We start from the raw sequence: 24259 nt of genomic DNA, 5'->3' as shown, positions 1-24259 counted from the left end.
TGGAGCTGGGTCAGGAAGTGTTGCTGAAGTACTGCTCTGGACTTATGGTAAATTTGAAGCCATGGGAAGATAAGGAATGGAGAGTTGCTTGGGAAATCTTGTGGTTGATGATAAAGTTATAATGCCACACTGGGCACAGAGGATCCCGACGAGAGTCTCCCTGGTCAGTCAATACCCAGTGATCCACTCCTCTGTCTATACCCAAAGGACTTAAAATCAGCATACTACAGTGATGCAGCCACATCAATGTTTTTAGCACCTCAATTTACAATAGCTAAACAGTGGAACCAACCTAGGTGCCCTACAATAGATGAATGGATAAAGAAACTTTGGTATATATACACAATGGAATATTAGTCAGCCTTAAAGAAGAGTGAAATTATGGCATTTACAGGTAAATGGATAGAGTTGTAGAATATTATGTCAAGTGAAGTAAGCCAATCCCAAAAAACCAAAGACCAAATTTTTTCTCTGATAAGTGGATATTGATCCATAATTGTGGGGGCAAAGGAAGAAGGGAGGAACTTTGGATTGGACAGAGGGAAGTGAGGGGTGGGGAGGGGGTATGGAGGCGGGAAAGATGGTGGAATGAGAAGGACATTATTACCCTATGTATGTGTATGATTGCACGAATGGTGTGACTCTGCATTGTGTACAGTGGAAAGTTGTGCTCCATTTGTGTACAATGAATCTAAATGCATTCTGCTGTCATGTACAACTAATTAGAATAAATTAAAAAAATACCCAGGGATCAATTCATCTGTTTAGTTACAGCTCATCTATTGTAACCTTTTTTCACAATCTCCAACTTCAACCTTGCAGAGTATTTCAAATAAGTGTATGGATAAGTAACACTTATTTTGATCGAATTAACCTTGTAATTTGTTTCGCTGATATTATTCAGATCCAGGCCTAAGAATCATTCATTTGTGTGTTTGCTTCAAAAGAGTGGATTATTTTGCCTTTCTTAAAGAGGATACAGCAGAAATCTGGGAAAATTTAAGGATTGATTTTTTTTTTAGAAAAATTATTTAACCTTTTTTTCTTTGTGTTTCAATTTTTATTTTGAGATAATTTGAAGTTCATGTGCAATTGGAAGAAATAATACAAAGGCATCTCATAAACCCTTCACTCAGTTTTTCCCAGTGGCAACTCAGGAATGGATGGGTTTTTTTTTTTAAATCTATTTTCAAACAGCTGGAGGTAGAACTTTTCCCTCTGTCAGATTGAGAATCTGAGAATTGAGAATTCATTGAAAATTAATTGAGAATCCAAATCTTTACCATAACTTTTATATTTTCAGATGGAAATACAATCAACTTGACACTTGGTGTGGGGATTTTTTAAAAAGGGAAGGGAAGGGGAGGGCTGGGGATGTGGCTCAAGTGGTAGCGCGCTCGCCTGGCATGCGAGGGGCGCTGCGTTCCATCCTCAGCACCACATAAAAATAAAATAAAGATGTTGTGTCCACAGAAAACTGAAAAATAAATATTAAAAAATTCTCTCTCTCTCTCTCGGAAAAAAAAAGGGAAGGGGAACTTGTGGGCCTCTTACAAAGACATACTGTGCTCAATCTGTTATCAGTTCCTAGTATCATTGCTTCTACAATATCGCCCACACTGCTCCTTCCTCTCCATCTATGTTTACCACGGTCCACATGACCATCATGTCTTGTGCATGTTGTCTCTGACATAGCTTCCTGCTCCAGTCTAGCTATTCTCCATAGAGAAGCCCAACTAGTCATTAAAAATACAATCATATTTCTTTCCTGCTGAAAACTCCTTAATTGCTTCTCCAGTAAAATTGCACTTCCAATAAAAATCCCATCTCCTTCCAGTTATTGCCAAGATCTCCCTGTCCAAAGTCACCATGGTCTTTCCACCCTACCCCATCTACCCCTGAGCCCAAAAGCCTTTCTTTCATTCCTCACTGAACCAAGCTTTTCCTGCCATGGGGACTTTGTACACGCTCCCTGTGTCCCAACCTTGCCGCTCAGGAACAACTCCTTCTCATCCTTCAGGTTTCAGCTTAAGTACCACTTACTTGGAAAAGTCCTCCCTGTTGAGGTTGTAAGTCCTCTTCCTCTGCAACCGCACTTTATCCCTCTCACTGAATTCTGATCATGACCTTCACGGCACTTAACACATTATTTATATATTTGGCTTAAAAATAAAAAAACCTCCAACAACCCAGATCTTATCCATCATCTGCCTCTCTGAGTAGACTGTAGATTCTATGAGAATATGTCTGGTTTGCTTGTTACTGCTTATATAAACCCTAGCACAATCCCAATTCAGGACAGTTGCATAATAAAAGCACTAGTGGCAGGAAGGAATGAATAAATCAGGACTGCTAGGCACTCCTCACACATAAGAGACGTCATTAACTCTGGGTTTTCTGGCTCCATTTCCCCCTCCATGTGTAGCTTTTTAAATTCACTTATGTCTGCTGAGCACAGTTTTCTGAGAACACATTCTTTACCCCCTAACTCAGCAACGGGTTTTGTGGACCAAAGACATAGATTCCTGGCTCCCCCAGAAATGGCAAAACAGGGGTCATGATCCCCATTTGAGGACCAGAGAAAGTTTCTTCGGGGTTCTGGCGAGAGGAAGTCTTCTTTTCAATTCTTGGACATTTATGGATCTCACATTGCTTTGAGAGGGAGGAAGGATTCCCCTTGGGATTCCTTGAGGATTCCCTAAAATTGTTATCAGTCAAGCAGCTGTGGCTGGCTTCCTTGGTCTCATGAGCTAGATTTCCCCAAGCGCAAGTTTTTGCGAACTTTTGAATGCCATGGCCTCTAGGTCTCTCATAGTCACTGTGGGACTCCTGTTTCTGATGAGATATTGGCTTTCTCAAACTGGGGTCCACAATTTCCTTAGGGTCCATTAATTTCTTGAAATTATCTGCACAGATTTCCATTTACATGTGAGGGAGAATAGAAAATGGCTTTCATCAGATTCCCAAAGGATTCTATAACCTTAAAACGGCTATTAGTTTCCATACTAGGTAATTTCCAAAGTTCTTCCAATTCCAACATGCCCTGATTTTAGGTCCACTCAGCTGTGAAAAATTATAATTGGGTCATTCCATACCACTTCAAAACCTTTAAGGGTTCTTGAAGTTTGTTAAAACGTGATATTACATAGGAAGGTTAAAAACAGTTCACTTTTCTCTGGAAATATATTCCACTCTTTTACATAGGGGATTAATATTTTTTAAAACCTAGAGATCAAAATGATACTCTAGTGCCTTTGGTCAATTTAAATTCCTCTAAAAAGTACCCAGTAAACTCATGATTTAGTGGTAGAACGAGTAACAACAACAACAAAATGTTCAAGTGCAGTCATGTATCAGAATCACTTCAGGTAGTACAAACCCCTTGGAATCCCTTGAGGATTCCCTAAAATTGTTATGAGTTAAAGAGCAGCCCCCCAGAAAGGCCCTACATTACCAAGTAAGGCAGGTCATTCTTACGAGTTGAACAGGGACTGGGGATGTAGCTCAGTGGTTGCTCCCTAGCTGAACATGTGGGAGGACCTAGGTTTGATCCCCAGCACAGGAAAAAAAGGGAAAAAAAAAAGTAGTGTTTCCTATCTTTAAGTAGAAGATCAGGTTCTGAGGGACGGAGCAGATACAAAGATAAGGAAGTTGAAAGCCCTTCTCCAAAGGACTGACAGTGTGTAGGGAGACAAGCAAATGACAGAATCCAAGAGATCTAAAAGTATCTCAGAGGTGCAAAAAGAAAGCTATTAAAACTAGACAAGAAAAATACTAACGTCTGCCTGGATCATTGAAATTTTACATTTGATCTGAGTCTTTAAAAAGGCGCTGAAGTAGCCAGGTGCAATGGTGCATAGCCAGCCTCTGCACTTAGCAAGGCCCTAAGCAACTTAATGAGACTCTGTCTCAAAATAAAAAATAAAAAGGGCAGTGGTTATGGGACCCTGAGTGAAATCCCTGATACCAATAAAAGAAAAAGAAAAAAAAAAAAAGGAGGGGGATGAGATGCCCTTAATGGAAAGGCTATTCAGGAAAGACAAAGGCAGAGGCCTGTTTGGTGGAGGCGGAGACCCTTGGAGGATAAAACTTAGTGCAGAGGGAGAATTAGGTGAGGGCCAGACTTTGAAGACCCTGGATGCTGTGCTTAGAAATCGTGACTTCATTTCATTCACAGGGAGCTCTGTGAGCTTTTTTGGAGGGCAGGGGGAACACGATTTGATCTGTGCTATCAGAAGGTAACTCTAGTTGTCATGGGGTGGTAGGGGATATCTTATGAGAGGCCCTTGTGAAGTCGAGGGGAGAAATGATGAGGACTCAAACTTGGGCCCTGGCAGGGAGAAGAGAAAAGGACTGGAAGAGAGAATGCACAGAGGTTAATATTCACAGGTGAAGGTCGGGGGGGGGGGTGGTGTTGAGGTCAGGGGCAGCAGAGAGAATGGGAGTTCTGATTTATAGAGCAAAACTGCAGGGAAAAGAGGTGTTAATGAGAGGGCAGTGAGGGGAAAGAGTAGTGAGTGAGCCATCTGGAGGAGTTGGCAAGGATTCAAATGGGTATTCCAAGGTGTTAGTGATTCACTGAGGAACTCAAAGCAGAGTATTATAGGTACCAGCCAGATTCAAGAGGCCACCGAATGGGAAAGGAAGAATTAGAGGCAGTCATGAACTGAGTTTCCACTCCACTTCCTTTCTCTAATTCTTTATGGGCATCCTCACTGAAGCTTTCCAACAAGGCCCACATTGTGACCTCGTCCCAGTGATGAGACTGGGGACAGAGGATTGAATAATATGTCTGTATTAGGGACCCTGAGCTGGAGTAAGATTTCAAACCCCAAAGGGCCACACCCTTAACCCCCATGCATGTCAGGTTTTTGAAATGTTAAACAGTGAACTGAAGAAGAGAGATTTTGAGCCTCTGGGTGAGAAAGCAAGATTATGTTCAGGGAATATTTTCTCTTTTTATTATTAGTCCAGGTGGCTGTCCTTTCCAAATGAAGTGATTTGATTTCAGAGACACTTGCTCAGAAATGTCTCTAATGGATGCTAGGTTGTTAGGACAACTATTTTTCTTGGTTGGCTTTTGTAAATGGTGACTCAAAATTCTGTTTACTACTAAACAAATTTTAAAATTAAAAATGATTTATATGGTGCCTCACATAAGTAGTCTTCAATGACAACTATTTGGTTTCCTTTCTGTGTTTGTCTCCAAGTCAATGGAAATCACTTCAGTAACTTGACAATATGACTTTATCTGCTACTGCTACTTTCCAGAATACTGGGCCTTTCATTTTGAGGATTCAGGTTACAATTTAAATGCAAGAATAAAATGCAATAGAAGTTTCTTCTCCTCTCTCTCTCTCTCCATGGAAGTGTTTTCCCATCTGAAAAAGAAAAAGAAAATCTAGAAAGACCTAGAGCTCTAGGGGTGAGGGATGAGCCCTACCTGAGTGTGTGATTTCTTGCCAAGCTTGGCTGACGCTCTTGTAGCATTTCAAAAATGTTTGGCTGGCGAAGAAATGCCACGATCTTGTCATTATATGCTGAAACAGACAAAAGATCACAGTTGTGGTTGAGTCTGTAGCCCAGGCATGATTTCTCTGATAACAGGAAAATGCCTGCTTGATACCAGGATTAATGTAGGAATTTGAAGTACTCATAAATAAGAGTAAGCTCTTGCATTTTAAAAGTATGACATAATAGCATTATTATTATTTTTTAAAGATCAAACTCAAAGTGAACCAGATCTAAGTTAAGCATCCATAATATGTCAGGCTCTTGGCTGGGTGTTAACTCATCTCTGCTTGAACAGGTGAGGGAGAATAAAACAGCTCTCCCATGAAAGGAGTTCTCTCTTCCTTCTATCTTTTCTTGGTCCTTTTGCCACAGATATTATGGCAAAAGACTCTTTAAGAAGTTCAAAGAGATCCTTTTCTGTGTACTTGATCTTTAAGTCCATGGCCATGTGTTGATTTCCCAGTAACCAAGATGGAAATACTCAGTATCTAGACTCTCTCATCTCATTTCCCTTGATACAAGGGGCACACGTTTTAGAAAGAGGTAGTGAGGTTGCTAATGAAGACTGCAAACTCTCCTCATTCATACACAGAAAGAGAGCTATAAATTAAAGGCTGCATCTAGCAACAATAAAATCCACCACCTCAATTAAACTTTGTTTTTCTGGACAGAGTCGATAAACAATTGAATGGAATAAAGAAAAAAGGGGTGAGAGGGACTGGAAGAGAGTAGAGAAGAGAGAGGCAGGGGAAGAAAGAAGGATAAAGTGAAAAGGGGCAGAGGGAATAATGGGAGTGAAAGGTGGAGGAGTGTCATAAAAAGAGCAGAAAGAAAATACAAAATCTTGGATATTGAAGGATTCACGATAACAACAACAGCAACAGCAAAACAACAACAAAAATGGCTAAGTATTGGGTAGCCAGGGGTTAAAAGAAGCATTATACATACCCAGTGGCAATGATTCATGTTGATGTTGGCTTCGAATAGCAGCTACTAGGCTGTGTCCTGGCCTGGACAGTAAGGAGGCTCCTCTGTTTCTAGAGACTTCTGAGGCCTAATTTTAAAATAAAAGTGTAAGATTGAAAAATCTGTCATCATTTTCAGATGATCTTTTGATACCAATTTTTCAACACGAGGGGTAAAAGATACTGACATCACCTAAGTTAAAAAAATAATATTAAGGTTACAATCTTCCAGGTGATGGTAAAATAAGCAAGATTCTAAAAATGACTGAGTAGTTAATATGCTATATTATGTTTTTTCTTTCCTTTAAAATTTTTAAAAAATATTTTTTAGTTGTAGAGGGACACAATCCCTTTATTTTATTTATTTCTTTTTATGTGGTGCTGAGGATAGAACCCTGTGCCTTACACATGCTAGGAAAGTACTCTACCACTGAGCCACAACCCCAGGCCTGAATTATGTTTTTAAGAAAGTGATTGTGTCAACTGTCATGGATATTAATCAAATTAATATACTGAATAGACTAAGAAACATTCTCATCAAAAGTATGATAAAGAGAGAGAAATTCTACATACATATTATAAGCAAGACTGATTCATAACCCTTCTTTCTCAAGGTGAGAACTGCATTTCAATATAGGACTCGGTCTTTAAAACAGTGTTGACTATATTCAAAGCGCATTCTTTCTTGAGCGCCTACTGTGCGTTCATTCACTGTACTGGCTTCACTTCATACAGTATCTTGTATCCTCACAAATTCTGATCTAATCTCCCCAGAGCAGACACCACCAAACAAAGCCCCTGAGGCCTGATTATTCCTAAGCCCCACCTGCTAAAACTCCCCTCCACCCCAGGAGTGCATTGATCTGGTGGTCTGTGTAGACAAAACTCTACTACAGTACCCCCCCCCCCACCCCCCATTTTATTCTACTTTATATAGGTGAGAAAGGAAGCTGAGAGCTATTTCAACCAGCTTCAGTCTTAGGCCACTATTTGGCACCTTGAAAGAGGAAGGGGTTAATAACTCCCAGTCCTTATGCTCTCTTTCTCTGTCTCTCAGTATATTAGCCCAAGAAGAAATGGAAAGAAGGACAGTTGGGCATAGGCAGTCACCATCTATTCTTGTCAACTCTTTTGACCTCTCCATGGAGACAATTCTTCATTTCTCATTAGGAATCTATTTTCCATTGTGTTTGTGTGTATGTATTCTTGCTGCACTAATTGGTTCTTGGGCATATATATGTATACATATTTGTTTCTTCCCCCGCCTCATTTTTAGCATTTAAAAAAATGTGATTATTTTTCCTTGCCTTGCCTTTTGAGGGTAAAGGTTTTTGGTTTGTTTATTTTTATTTGTTTCTTTCTTTCTTTTTTTTCTCCCCCCTAACAAATTTTCTTATTTCTTTCTCTCTTTTCCTTTAATTGTTTTTTCTATCTTTTCTCTTCCTTCCTTATAACCATCACCTTCTATATCTGTTATGTTTTAGAAATGAGGTGTCTCTCAAAAGCTCATGGGTGAAATAATGAAAGAAAGTTTAGAGGTGAAATGATTGGGTTATGAGAGCCTTAACCTAATCAACGTATTAATCCCCTCATAGGGATTAACTGGGTGGTACCCATAGGCAGGTCAGGTGTGGTTGGAGGAGGTGGGTCATTAGGGGCGTGCCCTTGTGGTATATATTTTGCTCTTGTTGATCAGTCTCTGCTTCTGGGTACAATGTTCCCATCTGCTTTCATTTGCCATACTCTTCTTTCATAATGTTCTGTTTCATCTTGGACCCCAGAGAATGGATTCGGCCATCTGTGAACTTAGACCTCTGAAACGTGAGCTCCAAAAGTAATGTTTTTTCCTCTAATTTTTCTTGTAAGGTCTTTTGATTACAGCAGTGAAAAGCTGACTAAAATAGAAATTGGTACCAAGAAGTGGGGTTGTTACTGTGACTAACATGACCTTGTGGTTCAGAAGCTATTGGAGCTTTTTGGAATTTGTGGGAGGAATTTTGGAAACTGTGCAAATTGGAAACAATGCAAACTGGAAAAGCTTTAGAATATTGAAGGTGGACCTTTATGGGAAGTTTCAGTGGGAGCTCAGAAAACCAGAATTTTGATGGGAATGTGGACAGTAAAAACTGGGCTCATGAGGTTCAGAGGAAAAGAAGGACACTATAGGAAATTGGACTAGAGGCCATTCATGTTATGTTCAGGTTAAGAAGTTATCTGCTTTTTCTCCATGTCCTGAGACTTTCTGTGAGGCTGAATTAAGTTTTTTGCTTTCTTCATTTTTTATTGGTGCTTTATAGTTGTACAGAATTTATTGTTACATATTTGTACATGTGCACAATATAACAATATAATTGGCCCAATATCACCCCTTCTCCCTTTCTGCCTCCCACCCCTAGGTCCCTTTCCTTTACTGATCTCCTTTTGAGTTTTAGGAGATCTACCCCCACCTTTGTTTTCCTTTTTCCTCTCTAGCTTTCACATGTGAGAGACAACATGCAACCCTTAACCTTCTAACTGACTTATTTTGCTTAACATGATGGTCTCTACTTCCATCTATTTTCCTTAAAATAACATAATTTCATTTTTTAATGGCTGAGTAAAACTCCATTTTTTATATATACCACATTTTCTTTATCTATTCATCCACTGATGGACATCTAGGGTGGTTCCATAGTTTGGCTATTATGAATTGTGCTGCTATAAACATGAGTATGCATGTATCATTATAATTGGATGACTTTTATTATTCAGGGTAAATACTGAGAAAGTGGTATAGCTAGGTCATATGGTGGTTCCATGCCTAGTCTTTTGAGGAGCCTATGAGTCTGAATTTAAAGGTGATGAACTTCTTAATCTGGCAGAAGAAATTTCTAGGCAGTAAAGTGTTCAGGCAGTGTCATGAATATTGCAGGCAGTTTTTAGCCAAGTTTACTATGATCATCAGGAGCAGAAAGCAAAGCAGAAAGATTTAATTGCTGTTTGACCAGAAAATTGTGAGTAAAACTAGTGCTATGGAAGGTGTGGTTGTTAAAAAACTTATAACCACTAAAGGAACTAACTACTTTACCCAAAACAATAGGACAGATGACTTGAGAGTATCTCAAGAATTGGTAAGACACACCCATCTCAGCCTCAACAGTGTAAAAGAAAAATTATTTTGAGTAGAGACCAGTGGGGCACCCTGCTTGCACAGGGGGTCCTAGGAAGTTGTTTTACTATGCTCTGTCATCCAGATGCTTAGAGACTTGGCTACTGCTCAAGATAGTGACAGGGCTTGGCAGCAACTATGGAGTGCTGGTTCTGTAGGAATGTAGGATGCTGTAGTTAGGGAGTCATGGAGGTTTCCACTAAGATCTCAAAGAAAGGCCTGGGAGGCCAGGCAAAGTGCAGCAGGTTCAGAGTCCCTGTGGGCTGCCTCTGAAAGGATGATACTTGGAGATGTGAGGAGGAAACTGAAGCTGCAGTGGAGAACCCCCCAGGATTAAGAAATGCGAGTGCTATGAAATGTCTACTGAGGAAAGTTGCAGGAAATGAGCACAGAAAAGCCAAGAAAGAGGCCATGTGGGCACCAAAATAAACCATTGTGGAGGTACACAAGCTTTTGAGAGAGAACATCACAATCTATAGACTATTTCATTTAGCAGTAGTTCAATACACTTCTCAGTGACTCATGGAACATTCTCCAAAATAACCATATAACTCTTAGAGAACACGTATAACCATATAAATCTTAGAGAACACGTATATATAAAAACTGATATAATTCCTTGCATCTTATCAGATAATAAAGGAATGAAATTAGAAATCAACATGACAAAATCCTACAGAACTATATAAACACATGAAGATTTTGATGAATGGATGATAGAAGAAATCAAGGGAGAAATAAATAAAGAAATTGAGACTCAAATGAGAATAGTGATACAACATACCAGAACCCCTGGGACTCGATGGAGGCAGTTCCAAGAGGAAAGTTTACAGTTATGAGTGCCTACATGACAAAATCAGAAAGATTCCAACAACCTAATGATGCTTTTCAAAGCCCTTGAAAAAGAACAAATCAATTCCAAATATAAATATATACCCCAAAGCCAAACCTCCAAATCCCCCACCTCCTATAGTTACCAATCAGTTAATCTCATGGGGGATTAATTCACTAATTGAGTTAAGACTTTCACAACTAAATAATTTCTTCTCCAAACTTTCTTGCCTTGTCTCACATGTGAGCTTTTGGGGGACACTTCACTTCCAAACCATAACAGATGCCCACTCTCATCACTCCTATTTAATATAGTGCAAGAAATTCTAGCTATAGCAATTAAGAAAGAGAAGTAAATAAAAAGGAATAAAAATAGGAAAGGAAGAAGTTAATTATCAGTGCTGATAAGATCTTTTACCTAGAAGTTTCAAAAAAACTTCACCAAAAAACTTCTAGAGCTAATAAACCAATTTGGCTAAGTAGCAGATTCTAAAATCAACATAAAAAATTAATATCTTTCCTATATACCAACAATGAATCTTCTGAGAAAGAAATCAGGGAAACAATTCTATTCACAATAGCCTCAGCCAATAAACAAACAAACCTAGGAATAAATTTAACCAAGTAGGTGAAAGACCTTTACAATGAAAACTAGAGAACACTGAAAAAGACACAAGTAGATGGAAAGACCTCCCATATTCATGGATAGGTTGAATTAGTATTGTTAAAATGGTGATTCAACCAAGAGCAATATACAGATTCAATACAATCCCCATCAAAATACCAATGATCAATATGTCAAAATGCATTCTACTGTCATATATGACTAATTAGAACAAATTAATAATAAAATTAAAAAGATAACCTCTAATATGATAAAAAATATAGCAATGACATTCTTCACAGAACTAGAAAAAGCGGTCCTAAAATTCATTTGAAAGAACAAAAGATGCAGAAATTGTTTTTTGACAAAACAATTTTAAGTCAAAAAAGCAATGCTGAAGGCATCACAATACCTGATTTCAAATTATACTACAGAGCTACCATAGCAAAAACTGCATGGTACTGGCATAAAAATAGACATATAGACCAATGGTATAGAATAGAAAACAGAGACAAACTCACACATCTATAGTCATCTGATCCTTCACAAAGGTACCAAAATCCTACATTGGAGAAAAGCCAGTCTGGGATGGTGCTGGGAAAACTGGTTATCCATGTGTGGAAGAATAAAACTAGACTGTTCTCTCTCACCCTGCACAAAAATCAACTCAAAATGGATCGAAGATGTAGGAATTAGACCAGAAAAGTTTTGCAATTTCTAGAAGAAAATGTAGAGTCAACACTCCAGCTTATAGGCACAGGCAACGACTTTCTCAAAGGACCCCTAAAGCTCAGGAAATAATGCCAAGAGTTAATAAATGAGAGAGCATCAAATTAAAAATCTTCTGCATAGAAAAGGTAACAATTAGAAATGTGAAGATAGAACCCAAAAATTGGAGAAAAATCTTTGTTTTCTACTCTTTAATATCTAGATATTTAATATCTATGTAAAGAGATAAAAAACCTTACACCAAAAAAAAAAATAACCCAATTAAAAATAGGCAAATGAATTCTTCTCAAAAGAAGAAATATAAGTGGCCAACAAATATATAAAAAATATTCAACATCATTAGTAATTTGGGAAATGCTAATAAAAACTACACTTAAAAAATAAACTACACTGAGATTTCATTTTACACTGTCAGAGTGGCAGTCATCAAGCATACAAATCATACTAAATGCTGGAGAGGATGTGGAGAGAAAGGAACACTTTTACGTTGTTGGTGGGATTGTAAATTAGTTCAATCACTATGGAAATCAATATGGAGGTTTCTCAAAAGACCAGGCATGAAACCACCATATGACCCAGCTATATTACTCCTCAGTATTTATCCTAAAGAATTAAAGATACATACATGCCCAGGTTTATAGCAGCACATTTCACAGTAGCCAAACTATGGAACCAGCCTAGGTGTCCATCAATGGGTGAATGGATAAAGAAAATGTGGAATATATACACAATGAAGTTTTATTCAGCCTTGAAAATGAAATTATGTCATTTTAAGGAAATGGATGGAACCAGAGACCATTATGTTAAGCAAAATAAGATATACTCAGAAGGTCAAGTATTGTGTTTTTTCTCTCATATATGGAAGCTAGAGAGGGAAAAGTAAAAGGAAGTTGGAGGGAGGGTGGGGATCTCATGAAAACAAAGGGAAATCAGTAGGGGAAAGGAATCAGGAGGTGGGAGGTGCAGAAGGAGGGGTAAGTGCTGGGGAGTGATATTGGCTAAGTTATATTAGCCAATATATTGCATGCATGTACAAATATGTTATAGCAATTCTATCATTATATACAACTATAAAGCATCAATTAAAAATGTGAAAAAGAAAAAAATACAAAATTCATTCACAGTTAATTTAGGAGAGATGATGAGATCCTAGTCTACAAAGATCAGGTCAATTCCAAATAGTCACTTAGGACTGGTCATGTGTGATATTGCCAATTTTAATGTAGGATAATTAAAGACATGGTAATCGCTGTTTTTTTCTTTTTTTAGGTCCTACTTCCACAATCCACACTGACAAAACAACAACAGCAACAACAACAAAACATCCTTTGTCTGAAGATTTGAACTACCAGCCTTTTCTTCTCTTCTGGAAGTGGTAAGGATGCAGATTTATCCTTTTCTCTCATTGCCTAGGGCTTAATTGAGGGACTAGGAAATAGATTCTAGCCACTTTGGTGGACTTCTCACCTTGATGCCATTAGCACTCAGCTCTGTTCAGCTAGGGTAGCCAGAAACTGAGACTTGGAAGCTGATACTTCTGAAGCAGCACTTTATAGTTTCAATTAAATGGTTACAATACAAAGTGATATTAATAAAGTATGCAGTATAGAGTTCCACATTTATCTTTTTTTTTGTAAATGTTTTCTGGAACTGAAATGATATGTTTCTTTTCCCTGGAGGAAATTATAAGAGTTCATCTTTATGTGTTTAAAACATTTCTGATGCTGTAAAGACAGAGTTCTCAAAGACCACTCAACTGAATATTACCTAAGTGATGATCTACAGAGAGAAATTGGGGACACAGTTAAATCTGATATCAAGCTTTGAGAACTCAGAAGCTCCTTGCTGTTAAACTCCAAGTAAAGATGCATAACTGTCAGTGGGTCACCCTAAAAAGAATTGGGATTGTGTGTGTGTGTGTGTGTGTATGTGTGTGTGTGAATGATCAAACCTAAGGTTTTATGAATGCCAGGCAAACACTCCACCACTGAGCCACATCCCCAGCCCATGAAATGGCCTTTGAAACAGGGAGGGCTCCTTCTATTCCTGGCTTTAAAGGAAATTTGTGTGTTGCAGGGCTTCATTTTTTTGGTGCTGAGGGTTTAACTCAGGGGTGTTCTACCACTGAGCTATGCTCCCAGTTTTTTTTTTTTTTTTTTGGTACCAGGGATTGAACTCAGGGGCACTCGGGCACTAAGCCACATCTCCAGCCCTATTTTGTATTTTATTTACAGACAGGGTCTCACTGAGCTGCTTAGCACCTTGTTTTTGCTGAGGCTGTCTTTGAACTTGTGATCCTCCTGCCTCAGCCTCCCAAGCTGCTGGGATTTCAGGCATGTACCATTGTGCTAGGCCCTACAGATCTTTTTAATTTGTGTTTTTAGGCAAGGTCTCATTAAGTTGCTGAGGCTAATCTCAAACACAAACTTATAATCCTCCTGCCTCAGCCTCCAGAGTTGCTGAGGCTCTCATTTTATGGGAAAAATGGCACCTACTTCTGAGGTTACTTGCTAACTGGCAAAACTAAGCCAGATTGGAGAATTCAGAATCCAGATAAAATCCAGCTACCCTAAGGCAGATGGCTAACTGGCAAATATGCATCAAGCCAACTATGAGAGAGTTAGAAGAAACAACACTGGGGGCAGATAGAACTTGTAGGTTCCCTGAGCCATAGAACCATCTGCCAAGGGTTGGTATTGCAAAACTCAGAGAATAGAATCAGAAGATGAGATGATTAGACAGAAACATTCTTCTCCAACCAGAGGCCATGGAATTGACAGAGAGGAAGACAGTTTCAGGCAGGGATGAAGAAAATTCTGAGGGCTGGGGATGTGGCTCAAGCAGTAGCACGCTCGCCTGTATTGCGTGCGGCCTGGGTTCGATCCTCAGCACCACATACAAGCAAAGATGTTGTGTCTGCCAAAAACTAAAAAATAAAATATTAAAAAAGTTCTCTCTCTCTCTCTCTCTCTCTCTCTTAAAAAAAAAGAAAATTCTGAGATTCTAAGATTGAGGTAGAATGTGTTAGGATCTGTACAGTCCTGAAGTGGTATCAAACAATCCATCCTGAATGACTGATTTGAATCTCACTGGAAACTTGATGCTAACATTGCTTTTCTAACTCTTGCAAATGATGAAAGCCTGGATTTTCCACTTAAAACTAAAATTACATGGTTGAAATTTCCTGGCATTTGAACCTTTTGGTCTGAGTTTCTGAGGTGTGTGTGTGTGTGTGTGTGTGTGTGTGTGTGTTTGTGAGAGAGAGAGAGAGAGAGAGAGAGAGAGAGAGAGAGAGAGAGAGAGAGAGATATTGCGAGAAAGAGAGGAGAAGAAGAAAGAAGAGGAGGAGGAGGAGGAAGCAGCGCAGGAGAGAAGGGCCCCAGGTGCCCTGGTGATCCGCCTTTCCCCAGACACATTATGATTGATTATTCTATGACTAATGAAAACTCGGTGCAGTTGGGGCTTACTTTTAGTATTTTTTTTTTTCTTTTGATGTTGACAGCTTTAATCATAGTTGTAAATGTGAAAACTGCAAACATTGAACTCCCCAGGCAAAACAGAAGATATATCCTAAGAAAATAGTTTTCAGTGGCTAGTAAACAAGCTTCTCTTCAGCATTGCAATTTGCAAGTGTATATTGGTATTTTTTAAAAGTCATGATTAAAAATTACAGAATTTAGACTTATTTGGTTAACAATCAGTTAATGCTTCTCTGAGAACACTGGAGACCTAAATTTAAAAAAAAAATCAACCAAAATAATGAGGAAAGGCCAAAATAATGAATGAGCACCATCTTTAGTTTTTTTGTTTGTTAACAAAGTTTTCAGAATTAAGAAAACAAAAGAGAGATCTACGTTTGAGTTGTTCAGTATTTCTATACTGTCAAAAGTGACAACAAACATAATGTACAAAATTTTGAGTTAAATGATAGTAGAACCATAGTAGAATTCATGGAAGAATTTTAATGACATGGAAATTATCTATAAGGTATACTGTAAAGATAAAGTAGGATTCAGAACCGTAGACAGTATGATCAAAGCTTTTCCTTCTATGTGCACCAAGGAGTGCTTCCAGATGGGGAATTATGCTCATTTTTAAAATGTTCTTCCAAGTTCTTTAAAGTTTTCTGTATCCAGTACATATTTTTTATAATTAAGAAAGTTTATATTCAAAGGTGTATGAATTTTATAAATTTCCAAGAAAAATTATAATTAAGTGTAGATTATAAAGGATTAAGAGGGCATTTACTAATTTTAGAAAGTAATGTAGAAATTATTTTCCCTACAGGCAGGCACCTTGAATGACATCTCCATATCAGCTGAGCCAGTGAAATGACTTTTGATGTCCAAGAAACTCATGGTAAAGAATAACTAAAGATGATTTCTGTTTCACAGTTAAATGTTTCTCCCTCCTTCCAGACCCTTGAATTTTCCTTAAGCAATCTTTGTTGAGTTTTTCTGTGTATAGCTTCCAGAAATTTTCTGACTAGTGATTTTCTAACCCAACCAAGATAAAGTAGTAAAAGAAGTGAAAATAATGTGTTCTGCTTATCCTTCCTTATTAATGTTAATTGATATTGCTAATTATAGTAAAAATAAGAAAAATTTGTTAACCTTCAGTGATTTCTTTACTGATGGGGAGATGAGACCTGATATTCATAGCTCTTTATACTCTTTGCATTTATCTATGTCCAATTCCATTTGGAAGTTATTAGGAGAGCCTCTCCCAACCTCTACCAGGGGCATTTACCCTCTGAGCCACATCCCTAGCCCTTTTTTATTTTGAGACTGGGTCTTGCTAAGTTGCTTAGAACCTTGCTAAGTTTCTGAGGCTGGCCTTGAACTTGTACTCCTCCTGCCTCAGCCTCTTGAACCACTGGGATTATAGGCGAGCACCACTGCATCCAGCTGTTGGTTCTTTAATACAATTGCAGGCAGATATGTCACTGCATTAAAGTGCAAGTGAAAGTGGTAAATAATGATCTTTTTATGCATAAATCCTATATTCCTGATAACTATATTCAGGAATTTGCCTGGAAAATTTCCAGATAAGTTAAAGAATAATTCAAAAGATGTTTAGCCTTCAGATTTGAACTGAGCTATGCTTCTAGTTTTCTTGGTTTCCCACTTTTTAGATAGCATTTCATGGGACTACTCAGTTCATAACTGTATTAATCAATTAATATAATAAGTCACCTCTCATTTCCTCTGTCAATCTATCTATCTATCCATCCATCCACCCATCCATCTCTTTTTATCAATTCTGTTTCTTTGAGGAACCCTGACTAATATAGGGCTTTTTGTTTTGATTTTTTTTTTCCGGTCTTGTTTTCACTGTCATAATGATGGGTGGGGAGGGGAACTCCTGACATCTAATGGATGGGTGCTGAGCTGCAAGGTCTGGAAAGCTTGTAGGACAATTGTCCTGCCCCACAATGCCAATACTCTTTCTCTGTTGAGAAACAATAGTGAAATGACCTCTAAAGTTCATTTTTATACAAAAATAAGCACATTTCTTTTCTTGAATTAATTCAATGCATTCTTTAAAAAATCCCAACTCTTCAATGGGACATTCAAAGCTTTCCAAAAACCAAGACTTAGCCAGTAGAAATTTGCTATTTTGGTTACACTGAACTGTTCTCTGTCTCCTTACTGCTTTTTCTCAGTCCTAACTCTGAGCCTTAGGCTATGCTCTGTGAAGTTGCCCTTCTTCCTCCTTTGTACCTAACTAGATTTTTACCAATTTCCAAATTTTAGGTCAGGTACTTATTTTAAAAGATACCTATCTTTCGTCTTTGAACTTCTTTGACACTTGTTCCAACATCTCTTGGCACTCACTCATATTCTGATTCTCCCATTACTTAATTCTCTGTGAAGTTTTGGCCTGACTTCAAAAATAAAATAAAACTTTTCCAGGGGAGGGATTGTCTCATACTTCTTTATATTCCACAGTGCTCATAGCAAGCCATATACTAAATCAATATTTGTTGATTATAGCAAACACAGTCAATATCTTCCATTGCACCCCTCCTCTGTATTTATACAAGAGTCCTTACTATCTCCTCATTCCCTACGCTTTTCCAGTAGAAGCAACCAGATATTTGCTTCCTTAGAGACTGGGTCTTTGTTTTCTGGTTCCTCTTATGGTTTGGATCTGAAGTCTCCCCCCAAAGCTCAAATGTGAGACAATGCAAGAAGGTTTAGAGGAGAGATGATTAGGTTGTGAGAGTCTTAACCTAATCAGTGAATTAATCCCCTGATAGGGATTAACTGAGTGGAACTGAAGGTGTCTAGGGTGTGGCTGGAGGAAGTGAGCACTGGGGGAAGTGGCTCTGAGGTATATATTTTGTATCTGGAGATTAGAGTCTCTCTCTTTCTTTACTTCCTTATCATCATGTGAGTTGCTTCCCACCACCACACTCTTCTGCCTTGATGTTCTGCTTCATCTCAAGTCCCAAGGAATGAAGCTAACTGTTTATGGACTAAGGTCTCTGAAACTGTAATCCCTCAAATAAACTTTTCCTCCCCTAAAATTGTTCTGTTCAGATCTTTTAGTCACATCGGTGAAAAAGATGATTAAAACACAACCTCTCTCTGTTATTTTTTTTAGTTTCCTATGTGCCAGTTTGAAGCTACCTGAAGAAAGAGCAGGACAGAGGGTGGGATAAGGTTGAAAATTGGATGTACAGAGTCAGTACATCCAATTTTGGGAGTGGATACATTAGGAAGTACACAGATGGCTGATGCACATTAATGTTCTCTCATTGTCATGCATTAGTCTTTCAGCTAGTTCTTGACTGATACAGATGGCACTTTTCTGTGAATTTTGATATTAAATAAACTATATTTGGGCTATTTAACAGGTATGCAAGTTGTACCCCTGGTCTCAATCTTGTTCTTTTTATTAGAAAAGTTTTTAATATTTATATTTTCAGGTGAATTTCTTATAATTGGAAGAGATCTATATCTTCAAAGGTGTATGAATTTTATAAAGTAGGTAATTGATATTTTTGTTTTATTGGCAATAAACATGTCTCTGGTGCGTAGCTTCCTTATAACTTATAGTTATATTAATACTGAAATTTCCTCAATGATATTAAGGAGCTTGGACATTTAAAATAAAGTAAAATAGCATATTTTGAATTGATGTGGAATTTAGAATTTATTCTTGTATAATTTCTAGAAGTACTTTCTGAAGTACAAGATGACTAAAACACAGTTTCTTTCTGAAGTGTTATAAAAGTGCCAGCATGGAGGAGAACTATGCATAATGAGTTGGGACATTGGGGCATTGCTTTCTCTAGTCTATAATAACATCTTCACCTAGAGGGGGGCCTGGTACCCACACAATGCTCAGGGATGTATAATACTCCTCTCTGCATGGCCACACACACATGTATATACAGAAGGAAAGATATAACATGCTTCAGCAGGATTTTAAAACAATAGCACCTAAGATGAACCCATGAAAGAAAAATTCGTTTTGTCGCCCATTTTGGCATTAAGTCATAAGTGCCCTTGTGTGGAAACAGTTACATCTCTCAGACTACACAGAGGACTACTCCTGAGAAAGTAGTAAATCATCAGTTCCATACATCAATGACAGGCTCCTTCCTCCCTTGAGACTTGGGTTTGCTATCTGGAGGGAATGGCTGCCAGGCAGATTGCAATCTTCCCAGTTTTTCCTCCGGCCCTCTCTGGAAACACTTTCTGTGGGGAAGAAATACATATTCCTTTCTTCCCTACACCCTTTTCCCCTACTTCATTGTAATCCAGTTCTACAAGCTATTTTATGGGAAATTGTTCTCAGATCCCCTATCTTCTGAGATCCTGGTGGTTTCTGTGGAAAGAGGGCCCAGATTTGGGGGGAATTAAAAAATAATGATTTGCTCATAATACTATCAGGAACTGATTGGAAGTACAAAAGAGCTGTATTTTGAGTTTTTGCCTTAAGAACAGGGGAAAAGGAGGGAGAGGGGATATAGAGACTAAGTCAGAAAGGCAATGAAAGTGAGAGAGATGACAGCCCTTCATGGTCCAGCTGAAGGTAACTATAGCTAGTGACAGAAGATATAAAACCAGGGAACAGCTATGGTAGGATGGGAATAGAGTATTCCTGGGGCCTGGCTAATTTCCCCCAATTTTTAGTCAATGTATACATTTTCCTGAAGTCTTCTCCAGGATCTTAAGTGGAGGTATGGAGGTAGACGTTTAAAGCCAGTCATACACTGCATAGCAATTCCATAGTCTCCTCACTATTCACAGGTGATTGGCAGGCCTCTGCAGGGGCAGCTCCAGGCAGAAGTGTGGGATCTCCGGACTGCATTTTCAGTTTCCTTTAAACTACATCAATTTTTAGTAGTGGTGATTTGGACAAATAGGAAGGCAGAAGGAAGGCAATCTGAAGACAAATGTAGAGAGATAAGTGGGTACACCACAGTGGTCATTCATTTTTCTAGAGCATAGTATACACATGACTTCATTTCCATGGAGCAGACAACCATAGATCCTGGTCACTAAGAAATAGTTCTGGCCTCACTAGAAGATTAGAGACTGTGACTGGTGTGCAGTAGGACTGGGGCGGTGCTGGTGATATGGGGATCCTTACCTCTCCAGCGCTGTAACTTCGGAGCCTCTGGAGGTGCTGTCGATGAGTCAGATGATTGGGAAGACGACCGTTCTGAAGAGGGATTCGGGGGTCAATGAAAGTGGTAGCTCGACTGTTGTGGTCCACAAAAAAAGACTGCAGACAGACAGGTGAAGCAAAGCATACTGTGAGAGCAGGTCAATTGGAGTTGGTAAGGTAAGGAAACGTTACAGGCCTCAGGAATCATGCTTATTTCTGTCCCCCACCCCCGCCACCACCTTTTAAAAAGTCTACTCCAAACTCATCTAGCTAGATGGGACAGGAGCATTATGCATTTGCTCATTACTTGAATGAAGATAACCCAAATCATCCCTAATGTCACAACCTAAAAGTCATCACCGAATTATTTTGGTGATTTCCCCCTATTCTTTCCCATGCACATATGCAAATCTCTATATATTTTCTCCACAACTGAAGGCACAATTTTGTTATAAGAATTTTTTTTCAATTATTATTTCATGATCATTTCCCTAAGTTATTAAATATCCTTCTAACACAAAATTTTAATGAGTTTATGGTAGTAAGTGCAATGGATGTATAACAATTAATAATTTATTTCAGTAACTTCAATTTATGGATATTTGACTTTTAAAAAAAACTATTTTAAAATAATGCTTCAACACTCTTGTTCCTAAATCCTTGTGGTATATATGATACCTATATATGTTCCTATATATGGTAAAAGTTATTCTTTAAAAATTGCCTCTCTTAAAAGAGATAGTTATTACAATTTTTTTTAAAAAATATCTTTTGTTCTAAAGGACTATCTCTGAATTACTCTCTTTTGAACAAGATATAATGTTTGGTGAAGACAGATGAACCTTATCTGACCTCAATCAATGCTAATTATAGATATTTTGGGATGTCACCTAACAAAAGTAGGCAAAGAAATTTTACACAAATTTAGAAAGTCATCTGGCAAGTATGAAGTTATAAATATCAAGTATTAGCTGTCATTATAAATAGCCTTTTAAAGAGTTCTATAAAAACTTATCCAGGAAATTGTTTTGTTATGAAGATTAAAAAAATCTCCACCTCAGGACAAAGGTAAATAATAACTCTTCTAATATATATATCAATATTTGTAACTTGCAATAAAATTTGCCAAGATAGCATCTCATACAGATTTGGAGAAGGCTACATGTCTAACTGGAAAGCTTCAAAAAACCATTATCCTAAGAAAGACTGGGAATAATATTGACCAAATTATATTGTTATATTGTGTGCATCTATGAATATGTAACAACAAATCTCATCATTATGTACAACTAAATGCACCAATAAAAAATATGGGGAAAAATGTAATGTTATATAAAACACTGGTGCAAAGTGTACCAGTTAACCAGTTTGATAAAACTGTTAACAATTATGACCCCTGCAACATTTTATAAAGTAACTAACTTAATAAAATCACTATTGGAGGGATTTTTAAAAAAGTGATGTTAATGATGTCAAAAATACAAGTAAAGAATTTGAAAAAGACAAAAAATGTGAGTTGAAAAAGCTCCAAACATATCAACATGTTTAGATAACATAAAATTTTAAACATACAAGTAAAAGCTAAATTAATAACTATTAAAAGTAGACTTTATTATTTAAATAAATACATAGAAGTTTATAAATTAAAGAGGTTTCTTTATATTTATGAATACGTGGTAATTTTTTAGTGTAATTACTAAAAAATTGAATTGATTATTGAGCTAAAAGTTAGAAAAATATTTAAGGTTATTGATCTATATTAAGAAACTATCTTTGTGATAGCAGTACAGATATATCCTCTTACCATAAGTACATTTATCATGTTTTTATAATATTCTTACAAATGCTGAGTAATTTTGAAAGAACTCTTAAGAAAGTTAAATGGTAAATAATCATGAATTAGAATTTACCATGGAATTGATAGAAGAAAATGTTTCACACCTATATTTTGGTCATCTTCATTAGAGAAAGTCTGACTGATATGTCTGTTCCCTTTTTGCTCTTGGTAATGGGATGTTAAAGTTTTCTTATTTATTTAAATGTGTGCTTAGTTACACTTAGCTTTCACATTTGCTTTGTTTTCTAATACACAAAAATTTCGATATTCCCATGCATTAAAATATGTAAGTCATTGCTCTCTGGAGGAGAGGTAAATGTTTAAATGCATTATTCTTGCTTTTTAAAAATTTGAGTTAATTGTTAATATCAAATCTTTCATCTTTCTTAAACTTATTTGGTATTATGTGAGATTTTAATTTTATAATTTTCTCAAAGAGCCCATTTCCCCAAATCATCTATTCCCTATTATTTTACTACATATAAGTTTTTTTTTTTTAATACTACTGTCTGTTTCAGGAATATTTTTTTCTGTTCCAATGATCTGTGAATTTTTCACTGGCATCACATTATTCCAACCAATGTCTGTAGGGTAAGCTTCCTCTTCCTCTTTTTCAAGATTTTAAAAGTATTCCTGTCTAATTATTTAAATTTTTCCAGATGAACTTATATTAATTTTTATTAAGTTCCAAAGTAGTTCAATTGAGATTTTGTTTAGAATCTCCCAAAGCCAAAAGTTTTTGGTGAAAACTCATTTTTTTTATATAGTCATTGTGTCAACTTTGCTTAATATTAAGTGCTGCTATCAAGTAAGCTACTTTTCAAGTATATTCCCTTTGATTTTCACTTGCAGATAATGATGATTCTGACTCCTTTACAAGGGCTTCTTAATTTTCATCTCCTTTTTTGTAATGTTGGTGAGAACTTCCAAAACAATGTTAAATAAGAAGCGGGAAAACAATGAAGGTCCAGTTGCAAAATATGATGATGTCCATTGTTTTAAGAAAGTCTTTTTTAGACCATGAAAACACATTCGCATTCTATTAAATTTTGCATCTTTAAATATTCCCCAGAGGCCTGTGTATTGAAGGTTTGGTTCCCAGTTGATGGTGCTGTTGGGTGGTGGTAAACCTTTAGGAAGTAGAGATTAGTGGAAGAATGTTAGATTATTAGGGAGATGACCTTGAAGGGGATGTTGAGACCTCAGTCTCTTCTGGTTTGTCTTCTTGTTTTCTGGTTACCATGAGGTCAATGGGCCTTCTCTTCCATGCACTCATGTCATGATGTGCTGCCACTGGCCCAAAGCAACAGGGTCAAGTGACCATGGGTGACACTTCTGAAACTGAGTCAAAATAAATCTTTCCTATTTATAAATTGATCATTTCAGGTATTTTGTCACAGTAATACAAAGCTAACACACATTCATAGTGGGATGGCTTTTTTACTAAGCCCCATAAACTGCTACATCCCATGTTTTAAGTACATCCTCTTTGATTTTCATTTGCAAATGATAATTTTGTCTCCTTCATAAAGACTTTTAAATTTTTAACTCTTTTCTTGTAATAGTGGTGAGAACATCTCATATTTTGGAATTGCCTTTTTATTTGAATGCTTTTTTATTTTTAAAATATAAATATGAGGACTGGGATTGTGGCTGAGTGGTAGAGTGCTCGCCTGGCATGCGTGAGGCACTGGGTTCCATCCTCAGCACTACATAAAGATAAATAAATAAAATAAATGTATTGTGTCCATATATAACTAAAAAAATTTTAATTAAAAAATACATAAATATGTATTTGATTTTTATTAAGTACTGTTTTAACATTTCTTAAAATTATCAATTGAAATTCTTTAATAGCTTATAAACTATTGGTTAAGATACTAGTGATCAGGGCTGGCCTTGTGGCTCAGTGGTAGAGCGCTTGTCAGCACATGTGGGGCACAGAGTTCAAGCCTCAGCACCACATAAAAATAAATAAATAAATAAAATAAAGGTATTGTGTCCAT

At 37.3% G+C, this 24259-nt stretch overlaps 1 protein-coding gene and 1 long non-coding RNA gene across 3 annotated transcripts in view; one reads left to right on the top strand and one right to left on the bottom strand.

Moving 5' to 3' along the window:
- Positions 1 to 16322, top strand: part of LOC139706399 (uncharacterized) — a 63860-nt gene extending 47538 nt beyond the window's left edge. For both annotated transcript variants that reach the window (XR_011707962.1, XR_011707961.1), the window contains exons 2-3: positions 13061 to 13166; positions 16079 to 16322. This is a non-coding gene — a long non-coding RNA (uncharacterized lncRNA). The remainder of the gene's footprint in view (positions 1 to 13060; positions 13167 to 16078) is intronic.
- The window catches only part of Hecw1 (HECT, C2 and WW domain containing E3 ubiquitin protein ligase 1), a 411800-nt gene that overhangs the window by 64375 nt on the left and 323166 nt on the right, over positions 1 to 24259 (bottom strand). Inside the window, exons 15-17 of the mRNA XM_027938390.3 lie at positions 20399 to 20533; positions 6463 to 6568; positions 5444 to 5540 (exon numbers count right to left, since the gene is read on the bottom strand). Coding sequence (XP_027794191.2) covers positions 5444 to 5540; positions 6463 to 6568; positions 20399 to 20533 — 338 coding nt within the window. The remainder of the gene's footprint in view (positions 1 to 5443; positions 5541 to 6462; positions 6569 to 20398; positions 20534 to 24259) is intronic.

This window comes from Marmota flaviventris, chromosome 1 (genome assembly GCF_047511675.1).
Source record: "Marmota flaviventris isolate mMarFla1 chromosome 1, mMarFla1.hap1, whole genome shotgun sequence".
NCBI classification, from domain to species: Eukaryota; Metazoa; Chordata; class Mammalia; order Rodentia; family Sciuridae; genus Marmota; species Marmota flaviventris.
Note: the sequence above shows the minus strand (reverse complement) of the source record. Positions and strands in the feature narration are given on the sequence as shown.